The sequence below is a fragment of the Nycticebus coucang genome, chromosome 10 (genome assembly GCF_027406575.1).
Source record: "Nycticebus coucang isolate mNycCou1 chromosome 10, mNycCou1.pri, whole genome shotgun sequence".
Lineage (NCBI taxonomy): Eukaryota > Metazoa > Chordata > Mammalia > Primates > Lorisidae > Nycticebus > Nycticebus coucang.
Genome location: NC_069789.1, coordinates 57359927 through 57382506, shown reverse-complemented (window position 1 = coordinate 57382506; position 22580 = coordinate 57359927). Strand labels below are relative to the sequence as shown.

Here is a 22580-nt window from a genome sequence, read left to right as displayed (position 1 = left end):
GCTTTGGTAATCTAGGATTCCTTTGATCTGTTGGAACAGTTTTTTCTTATTGGACCTCAGGTGCACAGCATTGGACTATGATGACTTAATCCCCTCATTGGTCCACGCAGGCCCCGCTCTTTCTCTTTCATTCCTGTTCTCTTCTTCCCTTTCCTTCCTTTTATTTCTTCCTATATATCTATCCACCTATTTACTTACGTATTTATTATATAGTAAGTACTTGCACATCTGCCACCTACAAACAGAAGCTAGGATCTTGATAATTAGCAAATATCTAATCTTATGGTTTCCCCGCCACCAGAACCACCAAGCTTTCCTCCCTGCCTCCCCTACTATCAGAAATTGTTAGTAATTGTTATCTTTTTTTTTCAATTTTCAATTATGATAAAATATACATAACAAAAATTTGCTATCTTAACTATTTTAGGTATATATAGAGTTCACTGATATTAAGTATATTCACAATGTACAACCATTACCAGTATCTACCTCCAGATCTCTTTTCATCTTGCAAAACTGAAACTCTGTACCCATTAAACAACTCCACGTCTCTTAAACGCCCTTCCCCAGCCTCTAGCTACCTCCACTCTACTTTCTCTCTCTATGAATTTGACTATTCTAGGTGCCTCATATAAGTAGAATCATGCGGTATTTGTCCTTTTGTGGCTGGCTTATTATACCTCGTATAATGTCCTCGAAGTTCAAGCATTGGTAGTATGTGTCAGAATATTATTCCTTTTTAAGGTTTAATAATAGGATATTATTAATAGAATATTATTAAACCTTAAAAAGGGAGACCATTAAATGTAGTCCATACATACCACATTTTGTTTATCCGTTCATCGATAGACATTGGTTTCCACCTTTTGGCTATTGTAAATAATGCTGCTATTAGTATGGATATAAAAATTTCTCTTACCCAGCTTCCAGTTCTTTTTCATATATACCCAGAAGTTGTATTTTTAATTTGGGGGGTAACTGCCATGCTGTTTTCCATAGAGGCTGCACCATTTTACATTCCCACTAACAATGCACAAGAGCTCCAATTTCTCTACATCCTCATCAACACTTGTTATTTACTGGTTTTTCGAGAGTGGCATCCTAATGGGTATTTCACCATTAGGGTGGTTTTGATTTGCATTTCTCTAATACTTAGAGATGATGAGCAATTTTCATGTTTGCTGTCTTCTTTAGAGAAGGTTCTAGTCATAGGCGTTTTGTTCTTGTTGAGTTGTAATCATTGTCTTGAATCTATTCCCCCTTTGCTTATTGGATCATTTTATTGCATAGCGCTCTAATTTGCTTATTTTGATTGCTATGTAAATATTTCATTGTTTGATTCTACTACAGTTTTATTATTAATTTCTCTGTTGACCGAACTTTTGGGTTTTTCCTACATTTCTATTGTGGTGACTAGTGCTGCTAAGAACATTTTTGTACTTGGGCTAGAGTATCTCTTGGCTGATCATTAAGGACTAGATTTACTGGTTTTGAGTGTTCAACTTTAGGGGGCAATATAAAGTCTTTCCAAAGAGTTGTACCCTTAGTAATATATATATATAGAAAATCTGGTGGCTCTTCATCTTCTTTCATTAGACTTAGTAATTTTTGACAATTTAATTAGTGTAAATTGGTTCCTTACTATGGCCTTCATTTGCATTTCCCGGATCACCAATATGTTTATTAGCAGTATATGATCCTGTTTGTTTCTGCCTATATTTCTATTGGATTTATAATTTATTAATTTATAGAAGTTCTTTATATATTCTTGATAGTAGTCCTTTGTCAGGTGTGTGTATATCCAATGTCCTCTCTTAGGTTTAACTTGACTTTTCATATATTTAAGACTTTTTTCCCAGGTCAGGTTTATTGAGTTATAACATGGATAAAATGAATTTTACCTTTGTTAGATGTACAGTCCCATGTCTTTTCCAAACACATGCAGTTATGTAACCACCAGCATAAGCAAGATATAGAACAATTTTATCATTCCAAAAAATTCTTATGTACTGTTTTTTAGTTAGTCCTTTCCCTTCATTCCAAGCCCTAGGTAACCATTCATCTCTATTCTATCCCTAGAGTTCTCATTTTCTAGAATGTCACATAAATCAATGGTCCCCAACATTTTTGGCACCAGGGATCAGTTTCATGAAAGACAATTTCCATGGACCTGGGGTGGGGGATGGTTTCGGGGTGATTCAAGTGCATTACATTTATTATGCACTTTATCTCTGTTATTATTACATTGTAATATATTACATACAGGGTGGCCATAAAGTTCACGTGCAATTTAGGACACCCTGTATATGAAATAATCATACAACTCACCACAATGCAGAATCAGTGGGAGCCCTGAGCTTATTTTCCTGCAACTAGAGAATTCTAGTGCTAGTATCACCACCTCTCCTTCACCTTAGCTCATCAGGATTCTCAGAAGGAGCGTGTAATTGAGATCCCTCGAATGTACAGTTTACAGTAGGGTTTGCACTCCTATGAAAATCCAGTGTCACCACTGATTTGACAGGAAGCGGAGCCAGGCAGTGATAGGGAATGGTTGTAAACACAGATGAAGCTTCATTCATTCCCCACAGCTCAGCTCCTGCTATGTTGCCTGGTTCCTAGCAGGCCATGGCCCAGTACCTAGAGGTTGGTGACTGCAGATCTAAAGGATACATCATTCAGCATGTATCCTTTTGAGAATGGCTTCCTTTGCTTAACACAATGCATTTGAGATGCCTATAACTTGCTGCGCTTCTCAGTAGATCACTCCTTTTTATTGCTGAGTAATATTCCATCTCATTATGTACAATAGTTTGTTTGCCTATGTACCTGTTGACAGACATTTGCCTTATTTCCAATTTTTGGCAATTATAAAGAAACCTGCTATAAATATTCACACATAGATTTTTGTATGGATGTATATTTGCATTTCTGTTGGGTAAATACTAGCAGTGGGAATCCTGGGTCATACACTAACTGTATGTGTCACTTTCCAAGAAACTACCATACTGCTTTCTAAAGTGGATGTACCATTTTTTTATTCCACCAGCAATGTATGCAAGTTCCAGTTACTCTTCATCCTGACCAGGACTTGGCATTTTGAAGGTTGTTGTTGTTCAGCTGGTCTAACAGATACATAATAGTATCTCACTGGGGTTTTGATTAGCATTTCTCCAATGACTGATGACATTGAGCATCTTTTTGTGTGTTTATTTGCCATACATATATTATCCTTGATGAAGTGTTTATTTAGATTTTTTTGCTTGTATTTTAGTAGATTATTTGTTTTCCTGCTATTCAGTTGAGGATTTTTTATATATTCTGGGACAAGCCCTTTACCAGATTTAAAAATATTCTCTCCCAATATAGGCTTGTCTTTTCATTCTCTTCTTGGACTCCCCTGGCCTGTAGTAGTCCTTTCTCTCCATCTAACTGTGGCAGGCACACCTTCAGGTGCACACATGATCCTGGGTTTCGCAGCGTCACCAACATTGAAGATACTAGTTCTCCCTGTTGTTCGCTGTCCTATTTGGACAAATCTAATTTTGATGAGAGTGCTTACATGTATTTTTAACTTTCCAGAAAGCTTCTTCCAATTTCCTTGTGTTTAGGGAACCACTTTTTCTTCTTGCTAATGGCTTCAAAATGGAATTCCAGTTGTGTTGAAATAATAGTGTCCTGTTTTCGCTGAATGTTTTAGCACATTTAGAATGTGAGACCCACTAGTAAAACAAGTCATCAAGGAAGGTTAACAAATCTCCTTTCTTGGAAATGTCATTATTGAGCACTCACAATGCTCTTTGCATTGGGTAATTTATTTTGAGACGAAATAGCTTTTAAATACACGTGGGAGGCCAGACACCTTGGCTCATGCCTGTAATCCTGCCACTCTGGGAGGATGAGGTAGGTGGATTGCTGGAACTCAGGAGTTTAATCGAGACCAGCCTGACCAACATTGAGACCCTGTCTACTAAAAATAGAAAAATTTGCTGTGGCGGGCGCCACAGGGAGGCGCTACTCGGGAGGCTGAGGCAAGAGAATCGCTTAAGCCCAGGAGTTGGAGGTTGCTGTGAGCTGTGTGAGGCCACGGCACTCTACCGAGGGCCATAAAGTGAGACTCTGTCTCTACAAAAAAAGAAAAATTTGCAAGCATTGGTGTGGGCACCTGTAGTCCCAGCTACTGGGGAGGCTGAGGCAAGCAGATCACTTGAGGCCAGGAGTTTGAGGTTGCTGTGAGCTATGAACGCCACAGCACTCTACCCAGGGTGACAGTGTGAGATTCGGTCTCAAAAAATAAATAAATGAATGAATGAATAAGTAAATACATATGGGAAAATGTTACCATTTTTAGAATCTACAACTCATGTGAACCTATAATGAGGTAAAAAAAAAATTTTCACCTTGTTTGTATTACTTTATATGGTAGATTTTTCTTCCTTATTTGTTTTTTGTTTTGTTTTGTCTCATTTTGAGATAGTCTTACTCTGTTGCCCCCAAGCTGTAGTGCTGTGGCCTCAGCCTAGTTCATAGCAACCTCAGACTCCTGGGTTCAAGCGATCCTCCTGCCTCAGCCTCCTAAGTAGCCTGCCACAACACCCAGCCAATTTTTCTCTTTTTAGTAGGGATGAGATCTTACTCTTGCTTGGGCTGGTCTTGAACCCCTGAGCTCAAGGGATCCTCCCACGGCCTCCAGAGTGCTGGGTTCAAGGGCAGGAGCCACTGAACCTGGTCTGTTTTGTTTTGTTTTAGTAGACAAGATCTTGGTCTGTCACCCAGGCTAGGGTACAGTGGCACAATCATAGCTCATGGTAACCTCAAACTCCTGGGCTCAGCCTAACAAGGTGTGTGTCATTGTACCCAGCCTGTTAAGGATTTTTATGTCTATATTTATGAGAGATAATATTGGTCTATGGTTTTCTTTCTTTCTTTCTTTTTTTGTTTCATCTTCTTTTTTAAATTTTGGACTATCTTTGGTTTTGGTATCATAAAATGAATTGGGAAATGTTCATCCTCTTCTATAAAAGAGATTTTATAGGATTGGTGTTAATTCTTCTTTAATAGTTTGGCAGAATTCTTCAGCAAAATCATCTGGGCCTGAAGATTTCCTTTTTGGGAAATCTTGTTTTAAAATTATGGATTTGATTTCCCTTAGTAATTATAAATATTAGAGTTGTATTACTTTATGTTTTTTGAGACCTTGTGCCATTTTACTTAAGTTTTAAATTTTAAATCTTTAGACTTGTTCATGGTGTTTCTTTATTAAGCTTTTGTTATCTGCAGGGTCTGTGGCAACAGCCCTTTTTTATTCCTGATATTGATAATTATGTCCTATCTCTTTTTCTCTATTTCAGTTTTGCTAGAGGGTTGTTAATTGTATTAGTCTCTGAAGAACCATCTTGTTGTTTCATTGATTTTTCTCCATCACATTTGTTCTCTATCGATTTTTGCTCTTTATTATTTATTTCCTTTTACTTGCTTTTAGTTTATTTTGCTCCCTTTTTCAGACGTGGAACCTTAGATTTTTGAGGCTTTTTCTGTTTTCTAATATATGGATTTAGTGCTATAAATTTCCCTCTGAGCAATGTTTTAGCTGTGCCCTTCAGATTTTAATATGTGTTATATTTTCATTTCCATTCAATGTATGTTTTCAATATATGTTTTTCATTTCCCTTGAAACTTTCTCTTTGAATCTTGGATTATTTAGAAAAATAATAATCAGTATAATGGGATTCAAAATTATTATGCAATAGTCATTTAAAATAGATTAATGAAAGATCAAATGTATAGTAATAAACATAACAATTGTGCATAATCTATATGAGAAAACTTTAAAATGCAATTGAAAGATTCCAAAGAAAATTTGAACAAACCGAAATGTCTATCATATTCTTAATTAGGGCGATCCAATATCATAAATATGTCAATTCTAAGTTAATTTGTAATTTTAGTATAAATCCAATAAAATACCATTTGATTTTCTTTAAAGGAATAGAAAATCTGATTCTGGAGTTCACGTGAAAAAATAAACAAGAAATTAACAGAAAAAAATCTTTTTTTTCTTTTTTTTTTTTGAGACAGAGTCTCACTCTGTCACCCTCGGTAGAATGCTGTGGCTTTGTCACAGCAAACTCAAGCTCTTGGGCTTGAGCAATCCTCTTGTCTCAGCCTCCCAACTAACTGGGACTACAGAACTCACCACGATGCCTGGCTAATTTTTCTATTTTTAGTAGAGACCTGGTCTTGCTCTTGCTTAGGCTGGTCTCGAATTTCTGAGCTCAAGTGATCTGCCTGCCCTGTCCTCCCAGAGTGCTAGGATTACCAGCATGAACAACCACATCCTTAGGAAAATTCTTAAAAAGAATATAAAATCAATTATAAAACTACAGTAATTAGAATAGGTTAGTACCAGCCCATGAAGAGATAGACAAGTGAAAGAGAAAATTCAGAAATAGACCCAAACGCATAAGGAGAAGTTAGTACTATATATGATAAAGATGACATTTCAAACCAGAGGGTAAAAGGTGAATTCTTCAATATACGGTGTTAGGATCATCACCATTTTATATATAGTTATATCCCTTTCGTACATGATTTCATAATAAGTTCCAGATGGATAAAAGATTGAAAAATAAAGAAATTAAACCATAGAGATGCTAAGGAAAACATGGAAACATAAAAATAATCTTGAAAGAAGAAAGCCTAATTATGATACAAAATACAATTATAATAGAAAAGATTCATTCAACCATGAAAAAGCATTTTTTTTTTTGCATAGCAAAAACACTATACATAAAATCAGGATAAAAATAATGATATAGATGATTTGTGGCTCCTCTTTCCCTATTAAATAAAGAGTGCCTTTAAAGTGACAAAAATCAACCAACTACCCAGTAGAGAAATGGGCAAAGAATAGGAGCAATTCAAAGAAAATGAAAATAATCTTAGAGAAACATAGAAGAGTTACCAATTTCTATGCATCAGATTGCCAGAGATCAAAAAACACTAATAACCCCTTTTTAACATGTTGAAAAAGGAATAGGAAACAGGAACTCTCACATTCTGGTGGGAGTGTATATTGTCGCTTTGTTCATGGAGAGCAATTTGGCCACATTCTCTTTGACCTAGAAATTCTGCATCCAAGAATTTATTCTAAACATAGTGTTGCAAATGGAATAAATCACATTTACCCAAAGATATGCATTGCAGCATTTCTATATGAAATGACTACAAACATGTCTATCAGGAGAGGATTAAATCAATAAATTATGATACGTTTTTACTGTGCAATAAAAATAACAAGGCAGTTTTACATGAACTAACATAGAAAGATATCTAAATATCTAAGATATTTGTTAATGGCCAAAAGCAAGATAGGAGAAAATATGTTTAATTTTTTTTTTAAAATATGTATCTCTGAATGTATAGCCTCTCTGGAGGAATACACAAGAAACTGGTAACACTGGTTGGCCAGGGCCAGGGACTGAGTGGGACTTGGGAATCTAGGGGACCAGGTTGGGAAGGAGGTTTACATATAAATATACTTTCTTTTTTTTTTTTTATCAGATTTTGGCCAGAGCTGGGTTTGAACCTGCCACCTCCGGCATATGGGGCCAGCACGCTAGCCCTTTGAGCCACAGGCATGGCCCTATAAATATACTTTCATTGCACATTTTTTTGTATATTTTGAGTTTCTTGTCAGATGAAGGAATTAGCTATTCAGATGTTTAAGAATCCTGAGACAGAGACAGAGTGATGTTTGTCTTCTGAAAAGAGACGAGATATTCAGGGGGAGGAGGCACACGGACCAGAGCTTAGGAGAATTCTGATTTTGTATTTTTTAGAAATATATACTTGTGCAGGAGGCGCCTGTGGCTCAGTCGGTGGGGCGCCGGCCCCGTATACCGAGGGTGGCGTGTTCAAACCCGGCCCCGGCCAAGCTGCAACAAAAAAATAGCTGGGCGTTGTGGCGGGCGCCTGTAGTCCCAGCTACTTGGGAGGCTGAGGCAACAGAATCGCTTAAGCCCAGGAGTTGGAGGTTGCTCTGAGCTGGGTGATGCCACGGCACTCTACCAAGGACCATAAAGTGAGACTCTGTCTCTACAAAAAAAAAAAAAGAAATATATATGTGTGGAATTCTAAGGTAAGAAAGTGACAGAAATCACCCTGACCAACTTTTATTCTGTTTATTCTCTGAGAATAAACATTTGCAGAGAAGAGGTCTGTGAAGAATCCTCAGGCAAATATTTTAAGATATGAATACTGAGAGAGAGGTTTTGGAGCTGGTTAGCAACCGCAGACACCGCTTTCTATCACTGGTCTAACATGTGTGGGCATCCTGTTGCTGGGAAGAATCTTCCCTACTTATACTTCCAACCCAGACCTCATTCAGAGGAACCCAGCAGGTGTCTGCTGCCTGGACGCTTTGTCTGACCTTCTGGAATCTGGGGGCAGTGCCAGAGCACCCTGCAAATGAGTCATGATCGCCACCTTCCTGTGACCCAAAGCTTCTCTTCTTGCAGCCTCAGGATATCAGGTGACTTCTTGGTCCCTATCCTTCTCCAGCGTATCAGATGTCCTTCCTGGAACCTTCCTATCCCTGAGTCAGATGGAAAGTCTGTTTCCTAGATTCTAAATTTCACTTTTCATTTAACCCTGAAGTCCTATGATAAAAGCATTGGTGGTAATTGTAGTCTCCCTCATCTTTAAGGATTCTCCACCTGTCCATATGTCTGTCCATCTATCTTTAAATCACTGCACTCATTTGATCCTCACAGCAGTCCTGTAGGGGAGATCTGATCTCCAGTTTTCAAATGGCAGTAAAATATTTGTACAAAGGTTTATTTTCCAAGTACTTTCCTATATACATCATCTCACTGCAGCCCCCCGATGCCCTCATAGAAGGAAAGTTTCATAAACCCCTATATACAAGTGAGGATACTGAAGAGACAACTGTGGAATGGGGGGGTTGGGGTACGTATGTTGTTCAGCTGGCCGGCCGGGGCCGGGTTCAAACCTGCCAGGTGTTATGTGGCTGGCGCCATAACCACTGTGCCACATAAGAAGGCACCAGGCCCATTGTGAATGTATTTATGGTGAACTTGATTTGTTTAACTGTAAATAGGGGCAAAAAACGTAGTTTTAGGAAACTAAAAAATTAATGAGATGAGTATGGGTAAATCTGAGATATGGCTTCACTTCTTTGCGTGAATAGGGAATCAGCAATCATGCTGTCAGTGCACTACAATCACCCTTGAGAAGAATCTGTCCCATTTCTTGCAGACTGCTTTGAGCTTCTTTGAACAAAGATGCGCTATGTATGCAAACTTTACAAATGGATTTGAACAAAGATGTCATTTTGCCAGTGAATGAACAAACTGCAAGCCACCCAGCCTTTCCCCCCCTCTTTCCTAGAGTAACTCTCGGGTTCTCCTTTGTGCTTGCTTTGAAACAGGTTGATTGGCTTATGTGCAATTTGGGACCCTGGAGTTTTCCTGCCCTCTGCAGACTGGAACAGAGCTGCCTCTGGTGTTGCAGAGAGGAGGAGGCTGAATGAGGCAGAGGAGGTGAGTGGGGGGTCGGGACAGGGACACAAGTTGAAAGAGGGGGGCGTTCTTGCCTCCTGCCTCTTTTCTTTGATGAGAGAAGGCTCTTTGCCTGGCCCCAGAAATCTTCTGAGGGGTGTCTCTTTCCTTCTCCCCAGAAACAGAAGCCCAGAGTCCACTGCAGAGCCGCACCCCAAGGCTTTCCCAGCATGGAGGCTGGTGTGGAAAGCACTTGTGCCTTCTTCCCCAGCAGGTGCAGTCAGCCAGCATTAGCGTTGGCTTTGTCCCAACTGTCCACCTCAATTGAAAAATTGAGAAACAGCTTTGTTTGTGGCCCACAGTCCCCCTTAGTCTGGGCCTCCACAACCTGGGAGCTTCCTGAGTGACAGCCCTGGCATATGGGGGGCAGTCTGAGGACCTTCCTCTGGGCGGGGCATTGGGCCCTGGCAGAAGGACAGCTGTCCAGGTCACAGTAAGCGTCCGGGGCCCACAGCACTGAAGCCAGACTCCATGTCCAGGGTCTGCATTGTTCCATTCTGGGTTTAGAGTTTCCTGCTGCTCCCAGCAGCTCTTGTTTTACTCTTAGGCCAGGGTGGAAAGGAAAGAGGTACAAAAACTGAGGCCTACAATTTTAGCAGGAAAATAATTGATAGCGGATGACAGGCTGGCCGCGTGGAGGCTGCTAGGCTGGGGGAGTCTGACCTGCAGGCCTAAGCAGAGAAATTCTGTGTGTTTGAGCATCTCTCCCTCCCTGCAGTTTGTATCTCTCTCTCCAGGATTCTTCTGTCCTGCTAGAAGGAGTTGGGGATGGGGCTTGGGGGAGATGAGGAGGGGTCTGAATGTTGTAAGGTGGAAGCAGAGCAGGCTGATGACATGGACTTGGGATCTGGACAGACCTGCTGGAAGCCCAGTTCCACTTGCTTTGGGACCTTTGGCAAGTTTTCTAACTGCTCTAGGTCTCAGTTTCCTGGTTTATACAGTGTACAGTGGGGATAATAGTGAACTTCTTGTTGTAAAGACTAAATTAAAGAGTAAGCATATAGAGTCCTACACGGTGCCTGGCGTATAGGAGGTATTCAGGAAATGAAGGTTATTATTAATTTCTCATATCAACATCTGTTCACATATACTTGTTTTCATCAAGGTAGTTTCTGTGGGGCCCTTCTTAGGGCCTCCGAACAGCATCAGCTTTCAGGGACCACCTGGGAAATTTATCTGCCCACGGGGCTTTTTCACCCCACCACTGTTACTAAATATTGAACTTGAACATATTGACTGGTAATGGAGGAGGAAACCGTTCTTTTGTTTTACTGTATATGGAGGACTCTGATCACAAAAGTGGCACACCAGTTTATTTAAATGGGCACACAATGTATGTAAAGCTGCATGGGAACAGATGCCCAGCTTTTGTGACAGGATCAGGGAGTTTGTCCAGCTTTATGTCACCACGTCGACTCTCTTGGCACTTTTTCATGCACCCTCCCTATTCTGTATTCCTGTCCCCTGAGGCTCCCTCTAGAGTCCTCCCAGGGCACAGACACTTGGGCAGCCTAATCAGATCCCTGCCTAAGGCACCTGGGGCTGCCTCATGCTGCCCAACGAAGGCAGCTGAGCTGCTTGGCAGTGAGTGGCACCCTGCCGCATCCCGCCTGGCCAGAGTGTGCTTGCTCTGCCTTGCCCTTCTGGATACTTCCAGTCTAATCGGCAATCTCAAATATTGGTTCAGAGCTTTGCCCATTTTATAGTGTGTCCATTTACATTAATCGTGTCATTGGACTCTCACAGCCACTCTGTGACCTGAGCAAGGCTGGGATCATCACTCCCATTTGACTGACAAGTACAGTGAGGCCCTGAGAAGTTGTTTCCCCCACAGTTAACAAAATCAGTTAGTGAAAGAGCAACCTGCTAGAACTTCGATGCCCTGGATAGTGGACGGTTTTTCTTGCTGTGACATCACACTGTCTCCTTTGGTCTGAAGCACCTGCAAATCGTGAAGGGGGAACACCTATCAAAGGTCTTTCAGACACACAGGGGAACCTGAAAAGAGAAGGAGTCCAGAGAGGACGTGCTAGTGAGCACTTATGGTAATTGAGGGAAAAATAAGTTCTGAGAGAAGGGGAGCTGATCCTGGTTTCTTTAAAGGGTGACAAATGGCATCATGCTATTGATCAGTGTTGGGGTGCTCCCTAGGCTCCAGGTGGTGTACTCCCCCTCCCAGCAGCCCTGTGAGGGAGGGCCCATTATTACCATGGGTTACTGGTGACAGAAGTACACAGAAGTTAAAGGACTTGCTCAAAGTCCCCTAGCTAAGATGGTGCCAGGGCCTAGATAGTCCTGCTCTGAGACCTGCACAGTTGACCATTTGGGTTTGAGGCTAGAGTGTGTTTTTGGAGTGGCTGTTGCTGGAAATACTGCATAGCTGTTTCCCATCAGTTGTCCTGCCAGGTTCTAGAAGTGCATGTGGTTTTGTAGCTCCAGCTTGGAAGTCTCCTAAGGAACAAGCCTTTGGTTTCGTTGTGGCCACCCCCCTTCACCCTTTGTTCCCAGGCCACTGCCATCTGGAGTTGCCCTAGGCGTTTGCTTCTGAGCCACACTGCTCCTCCCACCCCAACATGCTGCACCTTGCCACACTTAGGCTTCACTTCTCCATACCCCTCCTTCCTCACCCCCAGTGCTCCTTGCCAGTTCAGGTCACTGGGAGCAGACCCCAGCCCTCCGATGCAAGGCAAAGAAGCTGCCCAGCTTCCCCAGGCCTTGACTTTCCCTATGGATCCATTTGGCTAATTGCACTTACACTCCTAAGACCCTGTGCCTGTCAGTAAGAAGCCAGGCCTCCTCACAACAGGCCACCTGACAGCAGGGGTGTGAAGTGATCGGATGGGGCTGTGGAACTTCCTAAGGAACTATCTATTTTACTCTCCTATCACCCCCAAACTGATCCCAGACCCTTGGGGCAGCCCCCATGCTTAGCCCCCTTTTCCTGTGGGCACCAAGATCTGTAAGGTAAGTGTGGGGACCTGGTAGCAGTGAACGCCATTCCCCTTCATGACTTTTGCTGTCCACCTCTTTTCTGCTGACGCTACACAGTCACGTCTAGACCCCTCGCAGCCTTTCCTGCTGCCCTCAAGCCTGCCTTTCCTGCAGAGGCTTGGCTGTTAGGTTCGAATTTCTTTTCTGATAAGAGGGCCTCAGATTTTAGCAAAGGGAGGCCCTTCTAGAACATAAGATATAAAGCTTTCCTCTGTACCACTGAAGGTAGCAGTCTTTGCTGTGAACACTGTTGGCTATCAGCACTTTGCAACCAGACTCCTAGACAAGTGGGCATCTTATAACTTAGGAAAAACCTCACTCTCTCTGTTGCCTCCCCCTTTCTGCTCCCACCTCCCTTCCTCCAGGCCTCCTGCATTTTCACATCTCCTCCAGCCTGTAGAAGCCTGCCCAGATAGCAGTTGGATTCAGACTGGTGTCTGTGTTGGATGTAAATGCAGAAGGCTGAAGGGAGGGAGGGAAGGAACAGATGCTGCTCCCTGCTGCCATCTTAGTCCTTTCCCTCCCTCTGACTCGCTGATCACGTCAGACAGGAATTTTTAAAATGCAACTGGGGATGTGCTATCCTTGGACTATCAGCAGCTAAACCAATATTGACAGCCGAATAGAAGAATTGACCCAGCTCTCTCTCATTGACATCATAGGTCATGGGGCATTGGTGGAAGGAGCTGATGTGGAATGTTCTGGTGAAGGACACCATGGCAGAGGCAGGAGAAAGGGAAGCCCAGAGGGGCATTGTCTGGTCAACCAGTTAGGATCCTCTTGAGGAATGTCTCCTCATCTTGTGGATGGGGAAACTTAGAGAAATGGTCAAAGTTCAAATTGCCTCCCTGAAGCTGTTTATTGTCAAACAAATAAGAGAACAATCAACAGCAAGAAACGGGTCCTCAGGCAGTGCATGTCTGGGCTCTCATAGGAGCCTCCCTTTCTGGTCCAAAGCAGACAGTGCCTGTGCAAATAACCGTAAGTAAGCTGTAAGAGTAAACAAGAATTCTTTGGCCATAGAGATAACATATGGTTGTCTACACAGGCACTACCTCCTCTGTAGAGCTACAGAGTGGATTTGAAAGCCCAGTTTATCCAAAGCCATATAGCAAAGCAGTACACCAGCTGAAATGTGGGGGAGAGGGAGAAAGGAGCAATGGTTTTAGAATACCAAATATGTGCCAGGCCTTGGGTTAGATGCTATACACAGACATTAGATCATTAATTCATTTAGTAATTGTCACAGCAACTTTGATGAGTAAGTGTAAGTATCCTTCTCTTAAAAAAAAGGAAACAGGGGGGCAAGACATGATTGCAAGAGGGACTTTACCTAACAATTGCAATCAGTGTAACCTGGCTTATTGTACCCTCAAGGAATCCCCAACAATAAAAAAAAAAAAAAAAAAGGAAAAAGGCTCTAAATGAGAAACAAACTGCAGAAGACCATGGAGCCAGGTAAATGGCTGGGTAGGACTGAAACTCAGATGCATGTGGCTCCAAGTACATGCTGTTTCCATCTGCCGGCAGGATTATAGGTCCTTTCTTCTTAAAGCTAAAGCTCTGTGTCTGTGTCTGGTGTGTTTCCCTGGTTTCCTTGGTAGTTGGTCATTCTCCACTGTTTATGAAGCCCAGCCCTGCTGTGCTTTGAGCTGACGTTCCTTTTGTATAGGGCTGGGGGGAAAGTAGAAAACGCTTCCCTTGCCCTCCAGAAACTCATAATCTGGGTCAGGGGCTGAAGGCCACCTCTTTCCCCAACCCCAAGTTTCCGTCTCGCCCCTCTTTTTTCTTTTTTCTCTGTTTAAACTTAGTCTATGGTTTTCCAATGGCTTTAGAACCATGGTCTGTTGAAAGCAAGCTTGGAATCCCCCCCCACTAGAAAGCGCAATAAACATATTAGTAAGAGTGATATCCTGAGCAGATGTCCTGAGCATATTAGTAAGAGTGATGTCCTAAGCAGAGGACCTGAGGTCCTCAGATGGGAGGTCCTCAGGTGGACAGTGGTTTGGATTCCAAATAGACACCCCACTCAGGGAGCCTGGGCACCCCTCAGGCAGTGCCTGGGGTGAGGAAACTAGGGTTTGAAATAAGCATGGCCGGTGGGGGGTTGCACAGCATCTTCCTTCAGGAGAGCTGCTCACAGGCAGAGTGGTTTCCTGCTGTTCCAGAGTGACCCTCCCTTTGTACAGCACTTTATAAGTAAGAAAATACAGACTGGACAGTTTATGACTTGCTTAGGCCTCAGTCTTTTATTTTTGAATTAATCGATGTTTAATGTATTAAAATTCTAAATCCTAAAACCTAATTTATTTATTTATTTATTTAGTTTTTTTGAGACACAGAATCTCACTTTGTTACGCTCCATACAGTGCCGTGGCTATAGCATCACAGCTCACAGCAACCTCAAACTCTTAGGTTTAATTGATTCTTTTGCCTCAGTCTCCTGACTAGCTGGGACTACAGACGCCCGCCACAACACCCAGCTATTTTTTTTTTCGTAGAGACAGAGTCTCACTTTATTGCCCTCAGTAGAGTGCCGTGGCATCACACGACTCACAGCAACCTCCAACTCCTTGGCTTAGGTGATTCTCCTGCCTCAGCCTCCCAAGTAGCTGGGACTACAGGTGCCCACCACAGCGCCCAGCTATTTTTTTGTTGCAGTTTGGCCAGGGCTGGGTTTGAACCCGCCACCCTCGGCATATGGGGCCGGCGCCCTGCTCACTGAGCCACAGGTGCTGCCCACACCCAGCTATTTTTAGATATGGGGTCTCACACTTGCTCAAGCTGGTATCAAACTCTTGAGCTCAAGTGATCTACCCGGCCTCCCAGAGTGCTAGCTAAAAACTAATTCCTTCTTTTTTTTTCTTTTTGAGACAGAATCTCAGTATGGCACCCTTGGTAGAGGGCTGTGGCATCACAGCTCACAGCAACCTCAAACTCTTGGGCTTAAGCAATTCTCTTGCCTCAGCCTCCCAAGTAGCTGGGACTGTAGGCACCTGCCACCATGCCCGGCTATTTTTTTTTTTTTTTGTAGAGACAGAGTCTCACTTTATGGCCCTTGGTAGAGCGCTGTGGCCTCACACAGCTCACAGCAACCTCCAACTCCTGGGCTTAAGCGATTCTCTTGCCTCAGCCTCCCAAGTAGCTGGGACTACAGGCGCCCGCCACAACGCCCGGCTATTTTTTGGTTGCAGTTTGGCCAGGGCCGGGTTTGAACCCGTCACCCTCGGTATATGGGGCCGGCGCCTTACCAACTGAGCCACAGGCACCGCCCCATGCCCGGCTATTTTTTGTTGCAGTTGTCATTATTGTTTAACTGGCCCAGGGTGGGTTCAAACCCTCCAGTCTCAGTGTGTGTGGCCAGTACTGTAACCACTGTACTATGGGCACCAAGCTCTAATTCTTTCTTAAACTTTCAATTTCAATTGACAAATTTTATAATTCTTTTCATAAATCTCATAAATTTTAACAATCACTTGTTTAGTCCCACCAATAAACACATTTAATTTGATTCCTTTGAACATTTGAAACTGTATTTGTAAATTTCATCATTCACTTTCCCTTTCAAAGTATCACAGTTTTTTTCCCAACAAGCAAAGCCTTCCAAGTCCTCCGTAATTCTTTCTTTTTCTCATTAATGATTTTAAATAACAGCTTTACTGAGATATAATTCCTGTATTACACAAATTACCTCTATAAGTTATATAAATCAATGATTTTTAGCATATGTAGTGTATTTTCAGTGCCCACAGAGTTGGGCAGCCACCAGAGTGAATTTTAGGAAATGTTCATCACCATTTCCAGCCCCCCCAAAACCCATGCCATTAGCAGTCACTCCCCTTCCCACCTCCTCACCCCAGCCCTGGCAACCACTAATCTACCTTCCTTGCCTGTTGTGGATATTTCCTATAAATGGAGCCATACAATATGTCATCTTTCGTACCTGGCTTCTTTGTTTAGCCAGATTTTTCCAGGTTCCTCCATGTTACAACATTCCTTTTTATGGCTGAGTGATAGCCCCCTTATGGCTATACCACATTTTCTTTATCCATTCCTCTGTGGGAATTGCTGGGTCATATGTTAACTCTATAGTTACCTTTTAAGGAGCTAATTCCAAGACTTCCTTTCTGCCCTTCTGTTCTACCTTCAGCCTCCATCTTCTCTCCCACCTGGGTCCCTCCTTCTTACTCTTCCCAGATCTTGGGTGTTTGGGGACCTGTCGCACAGGATTTTTATCACATCCCCCCACAGCCTTCTCTGAGGGCTCCTCTTCAGTGGCAGAGCCCTGGGGAGACCACTGCTGCCTGATACCCAGTGCCTTCTCCACCCACTTCAAGAGGGGGTTGGGAAGTCACAAGCCTCTCTCTCCAGTTGTGAATAAAGATGTGCATCTAAAATGCTGTGAAAACTTTCTCCCTGAAGGGAGAAGACAGCCAAGGCAAGTGAGAAGTCAGATTCTTCAATTGTACAGAGGTGGGGACTCTTCTCACTGGTGGTGGCAGAATTCTTTCCTAGAGGAGGGTGCATGTTTCTTTCTTTTTTTTATTAAATCATAAACACATAGATCATGTATACATTGATGCATTTATGGGGTACAATGTGCTGATTTCATGTAGAATTAAGAATGCTTACATCACACTGGTTAGTATATACCTCATCTCGTTTACTTAAGTATTGTGCTAAGACATTTATACTCTATACCAACAGATCCAACATGTACCTTTGCGTTACGCACCATAGGCGTGGTGTGTTTCTTGCTCTTCTCAGGCCACCTTTCCTGGTGTGGTTTGGCAGGTGCAAACCCCAGCAGGCTCTTTAACACGGTAACTTCTGCTTCCTTTACAGCCTCTCTTACCTGCGAATCTTTTTATGGGAGAGACTGCTTAGAGCTCAGAGCCAGTGAGGGGGGTGCCAAATCATAGCCATTCACAGATAATACACACACCTTATGTAAGCCAGCCCTTCACAGTGTGTTAGGCCAGCTAAGCAGGAGGGTAGATGATGATGTTGGAGAGTCTTTTCCATTCCACGTGTTTTTCCTGGTCTTGCCCTTGAGGATGAATGAAGAAGCAGTAATGAGGAGAAAATGCACAGCCCCATAGAACCTTAGAAGGCTGGACTGCAGCAGCACTGGGACATTTTTCCCAAAGCCCCCGGTGACTACTAGCCTGTATGGTGGAGCTGTCATCAAGGCCGGGCTGTGCAGAGGCCCCCTGTGCACCTTGGACCTCCTTGCTGTGCCAGGCTGGGATGTGCCCAGCTCTAGTTGACCTTGGGTTAAAGAGACAGCATGAGGCAGTAACCCTAATTCCTCCATGTAGAGGGATATATGGACAAGGATGTGCATCGCAACATTGTTGTAATGGGGGGAAAATAAATAAAATGACCTATAGGTCTTTAACAAGCAGGAGGTTATAAGGTTTGTGGTAGACCCAAAAGAGCACAGAATTCTGTACTCAAGTTTTATGGCTTAACATCCCAGCCAGTTACGGCCTGGCAGTGAGCTGTGGGCACTGCCCACTCTACAAGTGACCGCACTTTATTGGTGGGGCCCTGGTCCCACTAGTGGCTTATGAACAACACAGTGCCCAGTAAAGAGCTTTTTGCCCCTACAGGGCCTGGTGTAAATGCTGGATATTCACTAGATCTTCAGGTTGGTCACCTGGAGGAAGGTGTTTTTCCCCCCTTCTTTCTCATCTCTTCCTGTGCCCCCAGCTTCATAAATAGCCAAGTAGTTCAGGTTTCAACTTATAGATTTGTGTTGAGCAGGAAACAGCTATTTTTCAGTCAAATCTCCAATCCTAAACCCAGGTGATCCACTCCACCCCCTCCCCAGGAGGGAATCAGGACCACCTGACACCACTACCCCCATCCCTGTGCCCTTTGTGAACTTAATGCAGGCAGCAGAGGAGGGCCCTGCCTGCTGAGTGCTGTCAGTGGTTAAACACAGCCCCTCTCTCCTCCCGGATCTCTCCCCCTGACAATGAAAGGGAGCCAAGCGTGAAACACAGCCACCACAGAGCAGATGGAGACCACCTCCTCCAGCCCTGGGAAGGGAGGGGGAGCCGGGAGTCAAATCCCATACACAAGGCTTCCTGGGGTATCTGAAAACCTAGACAATGACTGGTTGCCCCACACAGGCAGAAAGCTGGGTCCCTCCCAGGTGTGGGGAGGGCAGAAGTGCTGAAGCTGGCTGGTGAGTGCTCCCCTCAAGTCCTCTGCCCCAGAGAGCTGGATGGAGTTACCATACCTCCAGGAAGGGGGAAGTGGGAGGATTGTGAGCAGACTGACTTTCTTAGAAGGTGCTGAGACAGGGGGCATTTTGTTTGGGGGGTTGGGATAAAGGGGGAGATATGGTGGCGTGCACCTCTGGGCAGGTGCTGTCTGAGGAGTGGGAGCCAAGGGTCCCTTCCTGCTGCTTTTCCTGCTCATCCTGTCTTCTTTCAAAGGTCTCTCTGTTGTCTTCCTCCTCCTTGCCTGGTGTTCCGTCTCCTGTCCTCAATAGGTGACGATCTGAGTTTCCTAGGAGACTCACTGCCCTGGCCTCAGATGCCTGTGAGCTGCAAGGGGCAGAGGGGGCTTGGGTCGCCATCTGTTGCATCAGTTCCGTGCTCGGCATGAGAGAGGTGGGAGGAAGGTGGCTTTAGTGATTGGAGAGGGGTGGGGGGCGGGCCCAGGTCAGTCCCTCTGCTGGAGGCAGATGTCAGCGCCCAGTGCAGCTAAGCCAGACCCTCAGGATGGGGGTGGGGGGTAGGCAGGCTGGGTATGGAGGTGATGGCAGTCCTGAGGCTGGTGTCTGGAGCATCTGAGTCCCTAGATTTAGAGTCTGTAGGGTGGAGAAAATAGGTTGGCCTTGAGAATGGCCCGAGGTGAGACAGAAGGCTCTGAGCGTCAGTTGGGGAAGAATTTCAGAGGAAAAGACGAGTGTGTCTGCTGAACAGGGACAAGCTCTGTGGAGACAGAGTGCTGAGTAGATATTATTGTCAGGTTATTGCTGTGGTTTTATTACTCAGGCTTATACCATAACAGCAGATCTATCATATGTTATATCAGCCAGGGATTTATTATTCTGATTTGTTGATGGGCTCAATGACACCCAGTAGTAGGAAGTAGCGGCTGTTCCCTCATTCCACGAGTGTCTATTGTACTGTCTCACCAGAGAGGCAGTCAAGACATGGACTCTGAGCTCAAGATGTTCAGAATCTGATGCAGGCGACAGACGTGGGAACAACTAATCCCATGAGGCTGGCCAGGAAATGACTGCGGGAACAGAGCACAGGGTGTGCTGGAAGGCAAAGGGTAATGGCCTTTCCTCTCCCATGGAAAGCAGGGATGCATCGTGGAGGAGTGACCCACTTAGGTCTTGGGGTGAAGAAGGGAATTTGCACTGTAGAGAAGGAAGAGAGCAGCATTTCCGGCCTTGGCAAAGCAGGAACAGAGATGGCACGGGGTGCAGAGAGCACACAGCAGGTGCCGGGAGCCGGGCCTGGGGCTGGTGGAGGCACACAAGCACAGATGCTGGGGGGGAAGAGGCCGCACCGGGCAGGAAACAGGTCATACAGGGGCTCGAGTGTTGCACTGACAATGTGGATTATTATTATTATTATTATTATTTTGAGACAGGGTCTCACTCAGTTGCCCTGGGTAGAGTGCTGTGGTGTCAGCGCTCACAGCAACCTCATACTCTGAGGCTCCTCTTGTCTCAGCCTCCCAAGTAGCTGGGACTACAGGCGTGTACCACTACACCTGGCCAGTTTTTCGATTTTTTTTATTTTTTTAGTAGAGGTGGGGGTCTCTCTTGCTCAGGCTGGCCTCCAACTCCTGAGCTCAAGCAGTCGCCCGCCTCCACCTCCCAGAGTGCTAGGATTGTAAGTGTGAGCCGCCTTGCCTGGCCGGATGATGTGGATTTTATCCCTTCAACTCTTTGACTGCTTTTTTTGCCGAGATAAATGTGATAGAAAGTAGAAACAGGCAGGACACACACATCTTTCTCTATTCTTCAAGAAGAACAAATAAAATATGAGTGAGATTGTGAGTATTAAAGTGATAACCCAAGCTGTCCTGATTTTTTTTTTTTTTTGTATAAACAATTTGCAGACGTTATTGGTTTGTACTAGGAACAAATTTACTTAAGAAATTACATCTGCGTCCTTAGTTCCAGCTAAGGGGACTGGCCTGCCCACCCACATGGAACCCTTTAGCCCAGTGCGGGATGAATCTGAGTTCGTTACTGATCTCTGATGAACCCACATGCATGCTCCATATTTCACATGCCTCTGTTTTCTTTTCTTAATTTCAAAATATTAAGAAGGTACAAATGTTTGTGTCACATGGATACACTGTTCAGTGCTGAAGTCAGGGCCTTCTGTATGCCATCACTAGGACAGTGCTCATTGTACTCAGCAGGTAAGTTTTTAACCCTCCCTCCCCTCCCATCCCCCTTTCTGTGTTTCCAGTGACCTTCACGTTTCTTTGAGCCTGTGCGTACCCTTCGTTTAGCTCCTACTTGTTAGTGGGAACATGTGGTGTTTATTTTTCCATTCTTGAGATATTTCTTTTAGGATAATGGTCTCTGTCCATTCAGAGGAAAAGTTCTGTCCAAGTTACTGCAAAAGACATTATTTCATTCTTTTTTTTGAGACAGAGTCTTGCTCTGTCACCCTGGGTAGCGTGACATCACTGTAGCTCACAGCAACCTCAAACTCCTGTGCTCAAGTGATCTTCCTGCCTCAGCCTCCCATATAGCTGGGACTATAGGCTTGCACCATGATGCCCAGCTACATTTTTCTATTTTTAGCAGAGATGTGGTCTTCCTTTTGCTCAGGCTGGTCTGGAACACCTAAGCTTAAACCATCCTCCTGCCTTGGCCTCTCAAGAGTGCTAGGATGACAGGCATGAGTCACTACACCCAACTTATTATTTTAGTCCTTTTTAGGGCTAAGTAGTACTCCATGGTATATATATCTCCTACATTTTCTTTACTTATTTATGGGCACTTATATGTTGACCAACACAAAGATGTGTTGATTCCACATATCTGCAATTGTGAACTGTGCTGCGGTAAACATTAGAGTACAGGTGTCTTTTTTACAAAAGGGGCAGTGCCAGTTTACAGTTCCACCAACAGTGTATAAGTGCATAAGCATTCCTTTTTCTTTGTATCCACAAGAGCATATGTTGTTTTTTTTTTACCTTTTAATAATAGCCATGCTGACAGGGATAAGGCAGTATCTCATTGTGGTTTAATTTCCCTGATGGTTAGTGACATTGAACATTTTTTCATATTTATTGGCCATTTGTTTATCTTCTTTTGAAAGATTCTCTTTATGTTTTTGTCTACTTTTTTATAAAATTGTTTATTTCTTGCAGATTTGTTGAAATTCTTTGTAGTTCCTACATATTAGTCCTTTCTTGGATGCACAGTTTGTGATATTTTCTCTCATTCTATAGGTTGCCCGTTTACTCTGTTGATTATTTTCTTTGCTGTACAGAACCTTTCTTTCATTTTTGTTGTTGCTGTATTTGCCTCAGATAAATTCTTTATCTAAGCCTGCATCGACAAGAGTTTTCCTATGTTTCCTTCTAGAATTTCTATGGTTTCATGCCATACATTTAAGGCTTTAATCCAACTTGAATTAATTTTTGTATGTGGCAAGAGAGATAGGGGTCCTGTTTTGTTCTTCTGCATAGGGCTATCTCATTCTCCCAGCCACATTGTTGAATAGGCATCCTTTCCCCAGTGTATGTTTTTGTCTGCTTTGTTGAGGATAGTTGGTTGTAGTTAACATGACTTTCTTTCTGGGTTGTCTATATAGCCATGTATTATAATTTGAAGTCAGGTAATGTGATGCCTCCAGATTTGTTCTGTTTCTTAAGATTGCTTTGGCTATTCAGGCTCTTCTCTGGTTTCAAATGAAACTTAAGATCCTTTTTTTCTAGATCTGTGAAGTAAGATGGTGTTCTGATGGGGATTACGTCAAATCTATAAATCACTGTGGGTGGTATGGA

At 43.6% G+C, this 22580-nt stretch overlaps 1 protein-coding gene across 25 annotated transcripts in view; it reads left to right on the top strand.

The window, feature by feature from the left end:
* NFASC (neurofascin) overlaps positions 1–22580 on the top strand; it is a 184099-nt gene that overhangs the window by 75414 nt on the left and 86105 nt on the right. For all 25 annotated transcript variants that reach the window (XR_008383086.1, XR_008383085.1, XM_053605709.1 and 22 more), the window contains one exon: positions 9452–9563. Coding sequence is in view for 20 of the 25 variants with exons in the window: in XM_053605709.1 (XP_053461684.1) it covers positions 9452–9563 (112 nt within the window). In the remaining 5 variants the exon portion in view is untranslated. The remainder of the gene's footprint in view (positions 1–9451; positions 9564–22580) is intronic.